The 7,475-nt window shown below is 45.6% G+C and overlaps 1 protein-coding gene across 1 annotated transcript; it reads left to right on the forward strand.

The window, feature by feature from the left end:
* The first annotated feature begins 1,603 nt into the window (after positions 1 to 1,603).
* Positions 1,604 to 6,158, forward strand: LOC103084710 (heterogeneous nuclear ribonucleoproteins A2/B1-like). Its single transcript, XM_082931202.1, is given in 6 exon segments — positions 1,604 to 2,173; positions 2,219 to 2,228; positions 2,355 to 2,524; positions 2,526 to 2,601; positions 3,358 to 3,476; positions 6,042 to 6,158. Coding segments are annotated over 6 exon segments (1,062 nt in total).
* The last annotated feature ends 1,317 nt before the right edge of the window (positions 6,159 to 7,475 follow it).

A 7,475-nucleotide genomic window follows, 5' to 3' on the forward strand; every position in this document is an offset into this window, starting at 1 on the left:
CTCAGGAGTGGGTCACAGAACGACTCTTGGAACTGGGAGAACCAGCATCGCCCTCTTTCACAAATCAGCCTGTTCTGGTGAGTGTGCCATCTGTATTGAGGCAAGAATGTGCATTTGCTTTTTTTTTTTTTTTTTAGCATTGTGGAAAGACTGGCTGTCTTTTCTTGCTATTGATATTTTATGTTTTATGCTTATAATTTTTTTTTTTTTTTTTTTTTTTTTTGGTAAAATCTATTTAAGTTAGCTCTTAAAAGAAGCTATGTTATTGAAAGTTATATCCTAAGTATTAATATTACAGAATATTCAAGGTTTTGTATTTGAAGCTTTCTTGGAATAACAGGAGAGATTTAAAAAAATATATTGACATCACTAGGAAGTGGAAGTATATTTGTCTCTGCTCTGTTGTTCTCTGAAAAATTCTTTACCCACACTGTGCTTGATCTTTTTTTCTTTCTTTCATTTTTTAAAAATTAAGTTTTCTGCTCAAATATATCCTCAGTTAGGCTTTCCCTAAGCTCTTCATCATCAGTAATTTTACTTAATTTCTTCCTCCATTTATCCCTTCTTATTTCACTTCCCCCATATTTCCTTCATTCTCTGTCTCAATGTGGACCTTACTATTTTATCACAACACTTCTTATACCTAACACTAGATTAGACTTTCATTAGTATATTACCCCTCTCCTCTCACCAAGATCCAAATAAACTGGGGCAATGACTTTGTTAAGTGAAATTCTGAACCCTGGGTTTTTGTACACAACTCCGCGTATATTAGGTGCCCTATCATTAGGAGGATCAAGTAATTTTCCCTGAAAACTGGGATATCTTGAGTAATGAAAAGGATAGTATTAATAATTATGGTAGAAGAAAAGGAATGAATGGATTTCCCCTTTAAAAAATATCTTTGAGGACAGATAAGAGACTTAAGAGGAAAGGTGTACTGATAAATGTAAATTTTAAACATATTATTTAGATTATAGAGTCTTATGGATTAGACAGAGAAAGGATTTGGAATCCTAATGACAATTGATTGCAGTCTATCACAGAAGAGATTATATCACTACATGATTGTAGTTAAGTGAATTTATTTGTAAAATTTAGAAAAATCCTTTTTGTAGTCTGAATAGTTTCTTTCAAAAAAGATATCTGAACTCATTGTAAGGGCAAAGCAATAGGTAAGCATTTTGGTGTAAAACTTTAAAGTTCACATTAGTGATCTCTTCATTGAATATCCAATTTAGTGAGGAAAACTGTATCAAAAATAGATAACAATGCAGAGAAAATTAAAAGTTCGGAAAAAATCAATGTAGAGGAAATGTAATAAGAAGTTTGATTACTGGATCAGGAAAGGTCACTCGGTTCAAAATGACGTTTTGCAGAAAAACGGAAAGTTGCTCAAGATTGGTTCAAGGGTGGCAGCAGCTCCAGAGCAGTAGCAGCATCACCAGGTCCCCGGTGGAGGTGCTCCTACAGGTGTTGTTGCTGGAGCAGCAGAGGTTCTGTTCTCACCGCGGGGCCGGGACCCTCGGGTTCGTGTTAGTCTTCGGAGATCTCCCTCATCCCCCTCAGCTTCAGGAAAATGGCTCAAGCGAGTAAGCCTGCGATGAAGAAAACTTCAACATCAACATCTGTTCCTTTGGAGAGGAATAAGAAAGAAAAGGAACAACTCCGTAAACTCTTTATTGGTGGCTTAAGCTCTGAAACCATGGAAGAAAGTCTGAGGAACGACTACAAGCAACGGGGAAACCTTACAGTCTGTGTGTTAATAAGGCATCCTGCCAGCCAAAAACCAGGAAGATTTGGTTTTGTCACGTTTTCATCCATGGTTGAGGTGGATGTTGCCATGGCTGCCAGACCTCATTCCATTGATGGGAAAACGGTTGCCCCCAAACATGCTGTCCCAAGAGAGGACTATGGAAAGCCGGGGGCTCATGTCACTTTGAAGAAGCTGTTTGTTGGTAGAATTGAAGGAGATACTGAGGAGCATCATCTTAGAGATGACTTTGAGAAATATGGAAAAATCGATGCCATTGAGATAATTACTGATAGGGAGTCTGGAAAGAAAAGAGGCTTTGGATTTGTTACTTTTGATGACCATGACCCTGTGGGTAAGCTTGTGTTGCAGAAAGACCATAGCATCAATGGTCATCATGCAGAAGATAAGAAAGGCCTTGTCTCGACCTAAAATGCGGGAAATCCACAGTTCTAGAGGTGGAAGAGGAGGCAACGTCGGTTTTGGAGACTCTCCTGGTGGTGGTGGAAATGTTGGAGCAGGGCCGGGACGAGGAAGGAAATTTGGAGGATGATCTGATGGATTCAGGAGTGGTCGGTGGACTTGGTCATGGCTCTAATAGGTCTGGAGGAGGACATGGAGGTGGCAATTTTGGAGGTGGCCCTGGTTATGGAGGAGGAGGAAGATATGGTGGTGGAGGACCTGGATCTGGCAACCAGGGTGGAGGCTCCAGGGGTGGGTATGGCATCTATGGAGGAGGAAAGTGTGCAAGTGGAAATGACAATGATTTTCAGAAATCATAACCAGCAACCTTCTAACTAAGCTTAGCAAAGGGTGGAAACTTTGGCTGCAGGAACAAGGATTACACCGTGGAGGAAAGTATGGTCCAGGAGGCAGTGGAGGAAAGTGGGCATTATGGAGGGACCATCCGATACTGAGCTTCTATTTGCTGTGGGCAAGCGTGAAAGCCCAGAGGCAGCAGAACATCTTCAGGTCATGGAAACTCTTACCTCAGTCATGCAGAAATATGCAGTGATATGGCAGAAGACATCAGAGCAGATGCGGAGAGCCGTCTGTGAACGGGTTGGATTATTTAAGAACATTACCTTACTATGGAGGAAAGATTGTGGAAAAAAATGCTTTTGAGACAGTGTCTTAGCTTTCTAATTGTTTCTTTCTACTGGTATTTGTAAGAGTGTAGAAGCATACCTTCTTTGATAATGTTGACATTTGTGTCAGGTGACATATGAAACAATTTTCAAGAATTTTCTCACAAAGTTTTGAAAAGCTGTTATCCAGGACCATAGTGTAATGAGACATAATGTTACATGTATTCCTTTAAAAAACTGAAGTGTCTGTGTAGACTTAAGTTATTGTACATTTATGATCTAATAAAGACTTCTAAAGGAAAAACAACTGTTGGTTGTCCTCTTTGATTGATCATTTTTTACATTTTTATTTTTTATCTTTTAAATAAATATTTCTTAGTTTTATGAGATCACTGACATACAGCTCCATATAAGTTTAAATGCGTCAAGTGCGGGTCTCGGTCAACCCAGGAGTTAGGCTCTGTTTCTGTCCTGGAAAGTGGAGTCTGCACCCCAGCCTTTCTGTCTCAGTCTAAGATTGGAGAGCCCCCTACATCATCTCTGTGACCCTGTGCGCCTGCATCCTGACCATCGCGAAGAACCCCTTGGAAGGGGCAGGGCCTGGGCGCGGGGATACTCATGGTGTCATACACGGAGTAGGCTGCCAGCACGTGGAACAGGGCTTGCTGCCTGGGGAAGGGCACACAGGGGTGCTTGTTTCATGTTGATGCTCTTAGTTTCATATTGTCTGACAAACCCTCATGACAAGACAGGTGTGTTTAAGAAATAAGGCAAAAAAGCAGTGAACTCTTCAGGACACCTCAGTGTGAAACATTTTTCAGGGGTAAAGCATACATGCAAGGAAATGCATAGATCCCAGGTGTACTGTGTGACGAGCTTTGACTTTCTTTATTTTTTCAGTTTGCACACGTAACAGCTCAGTCTCTGGGATACACGGCCCGTGGATTTTCACACAAGGGTGGGGCCACCGCATCTGCGCTCCAGCGTCAGCCCCCAGCCTCGCAGCCCCGGCAGCCACTGTTCCTTATCCTCCCGGGGTTGCGCCTTTTCCAGAACGTCCTGTGAATGGAGTCATACGTGGGTCTGGATTCTTTCACTTAGCAAAACAAGTCTAAGACTCACCCATGCTTTGAGTGAATCAGTAGCTGGTTCCCTTGTGTCCCTGAATCGTAGTCCGTTTCATGGAATTCCACGGTTTTTCCATTCCCTCTTTGAAGATCATCTTGGTTGCTTCCAGTTGTTAATGATCATGAGCAGAGCAGTGAAGAGTGCATGCAGGTTTTATGTGGATGTATGTTTTCAAGTCCTTTGGGTAAATCCGAAGGAGCATGATTGCTGAGTACATGGTGAGCACATGTGTGCGGTTCTGTAAGAAACGGGCAAGCTCTCTCCCACGGTGGCTGCACCATATGCATCCCCACCGGTGCTGGACGGGAGTTCCTGTTGCTCCACTTCCTCGCCAGCACTTTGCTTCTTACTCTGCATGAGTCTTTCATTAGGTATACGATTAGCAAATCTTTTCTCCCACTCTGTAGCTTTTTCATTCTCTTAACTGTGCCTTTTGCAGAATGACAGTTTTACATTTAGATATGGTTGTACTTGTCACTGCTTTCCATCATGACTTTATTAAAGTTCCTTACCAATGGGCACTCATGTTTTTCTGATCTGGCAAATGCACAAGGGCCAACGGAGGGCTCCAAGCTCATGCCCTTCCCACCTGTGGAGGATGCTGTCTGTCACCTCCACGCTCTTAGCTTTAACAGTGTGTTCATGGTACCTGATGACCCCCAAGCAGAACCCTCTGAGATTCCTCGACTTCCCTCATAGCTGTGACCTCACTGCTGAGGTGAGACGGACACGGTGACATTGATTTGGTGCCAATGTGCACATCTCTTAGGAGCGAGGTGAACAAGCATATATCATTCCTTCCTTTTTTTTGTGAACTCTCCTTTCTTATCATTTCTCATATTTTTGCCTTGTAAGAAATTGATTTGTAGAAAGTCCTCATCCATTAAGGGCATTAGAACTGTAAATATTTTTCCCCAGTTTCATAGTTTCTTTGAGTTTGATTAGGGATTTTCCCCCCCGTGCAGATACTTGATTTTCATGTGGCTGAATCAGCCACTTTATAAAGTGGAATCTAGGATTTTGTCTGACTTAGAAAGGCCTTTGGTAATTATGGTAGCATTAGTGTAACCTTTATCTATGTGTTGTAGCTGGTGTACGTAGTCCCTCTTTCACGCGTTTACAGGGTTTTCCCAGCAGTTCTCGCTTAGTTGCTCTGCATATGAACTTTCGAATCAGCTCCTCTAAGTCGCGAAACAGCTGGTACAACATCTTCTTGGGGCTCTTCCATGTCGTTGACTCAGGTCGCGCATGTCCTCAGGGCACGGCACCCCGTGTGGTCTCTGACTCCCCCCCCACCCCCGCGCCCCGGTCGTGGGGAGGTGTCGGCAGGCTAAGCACGTGGTCAAGTTCCTGCAAGGAGGGCCCTCGGGGGTCTGTAACTTCTCAGAACTAAGACCCCACTAAAGCAGAGCAACGTGAATAAGGCCCTGCGTGGGCACCACACCAGCCTCCCTTTGCCTTGGGCCTGGTTCCACCACATCACCTGGTGCAGGTGTCCCCCTTCCAGCTCTGGCTCCCGAGGAGGCCTGTGCGTGCCTGCGGGGGGGGGGGGGGGTCCCACTCCTCCTCTGCACCCAGAGGAGCTGGAGCAGATGGGTGCTCTCCGTCTAGGAGTGGCTGGGGGGAGAATGCCCAGAAGGGCAGGAATCAGCAGACTTTCCCATCCTTCACCCCTGCCTTCCGTCCTCATGACAGAAAGGGCCGGAGCCCAAGACAGCAGGACTAGGTGGACCCTCTGTGCCAGGCACCCCTGACCAGTCCCAGTGGTCGAGGTGGCTGGGGACCAAAGACGTGAACCCACCACTCGCTGTCATCTTCTGCCCTGCAGTCAGGGTGTCAGGTGGGGCCCCAGAGGACAGGAAACAGGACAGAATTGGAAATGACTGTGGCCTCAGCTGGTTCTGCGCCCACGGCCCTCCCCCTGCGCAGCCCCCGACCCACAGGGACAGGCTGGGCAGCGACAGCCCAGGCCCTCACTCCCCCGGGGGCAGGGACGAGGGGCGGCACCCCCAGAGCCCTGACCCTGCTCAGCCGGCCCTCTCCTGCTTCCCGCCCTTGAATCCTGGCCCCAGCACAGCAGCTACCCTGGCCTGGAGACCCCACAGGCCACGCCCCCGTCCATCCTGTCCCACCCCTGGGCGTCTAAGCCTCCTCCCCGGAGGGAAGGACGGACAGCCCCGCCCACCTGACCTGCCCCCACTCCCCTGCTCCAGTTTTCTCTTGAGCACTTAGCACAGTGAAGCACCTGAAAACATTTTACTGATTCCCACTGTTTCCTGAAGTTAACGTGGGCAGGGTGGCATCTGTTCTAGTCTCTGTGCCCTGCACAGCTCCTGGACACATAGCAGAAGCTCCAGAATGAAAATAAGTTTAAAAATGTGTGACATGGGCTTCCCTGGTGGCTCAGTGGTTGAGAGTCCGCCTGCCGATGCAGGGGACAAGGGTTCGTGCCCCGGTCCGGGAAGATCCCACGTGCCGCGGAGCGGCTGGGCCCGTGAGCCATGGCCGCTGGGCCTGCGCGTCAGAAGCCTGTGCTCCGCAGCGGGAGAGGCCGCGGCAGTGGGAGGCCCACGTACCGCAAAAAAAAAAAAAAAAGCAAACAAAAAAAACTGGATTTTAAAGGTATCTGAAATAATTCTTCTATGTGTGGTTATAGCACTCATTCGATAAACATTTGAGTTTATTTCTATTTGGTTTTAGTTTTCAAATCTGATTTTGATTTTAAGCAGCACTTATCAGTACATGGTCCCAAAGTCCAAATTATAAAACAAGTGATATTCACAGGTTAAACTTCCATTCCTGACTCTACTCCTTCCTTATCCCTTCCCCCTATAGAAAAAAATTATTATTTTTTAAAATTAATCCTCTCATTATTTCTTTTTGAAAATAAAAGCAGATACTTAGTATGTACATGTACCACCCTTTCTTAGATAAAAGGTAGCATGTTATACATGTTGTTGTGTATCATGATAGATCAGAGCTCATCCATAGCAGTATTTAGAAATCTTCCTCATTCTTTTTACAGCTGCATAGTACTTTCATTATATAGCTGTACCATGGTTTATTGAACTGGTCTCCTATTGACAGACATTTGGATTGCTTCCAGTCCTTTGCTATTAAAAAATAGTGCTTCAGGGCTTCCCTGGTGGCACAGTGGTTGAGAATCTGCCTGCTAATGCAGGGGACACGGGTTCAAGCCCTGGTCTGGGAGGATCCCACATGCCGCGGAGCAACTAGGCCCCTGAGCCACAATTACTGAGCCTGTGCGTCTGGAGCCTGTGCTCCACAGCAAGAGAGGCCGCGATAGTGAGAGGCCCGCGCACCACGATGAAGAGTGGCCCCCGCTCGCCTCAACTAGAGAAAGCCCTCGCACAGAAACAAAGGCCCAACGCAGCAAAAATAAATAAATAAATAAATAAAATATAAATTAATAAATTAATTAAATAAAATTAGAGTTTACCAAGCGATCCACCAATTCCATTAAAAAAAAAAAAAAAAAAAGGCTT

Source organism: Lipotes vexillifer, unplaced genomic scaffold (assembly GCF_000442215.2).
Source record: "Lipotes vexillifer unplaced genomic scaffold, Lipotes_vexillifer_v1.1 scaffold469, whole genome shotgun sequence".
NCBI classification, from domain to species: domain Eukaryota; kingdom Metazoa; phylum Chordata; class Mammalia; order Artiodactyla; family Lipotidae; genus Lipotes; species Lipotes vexillifer.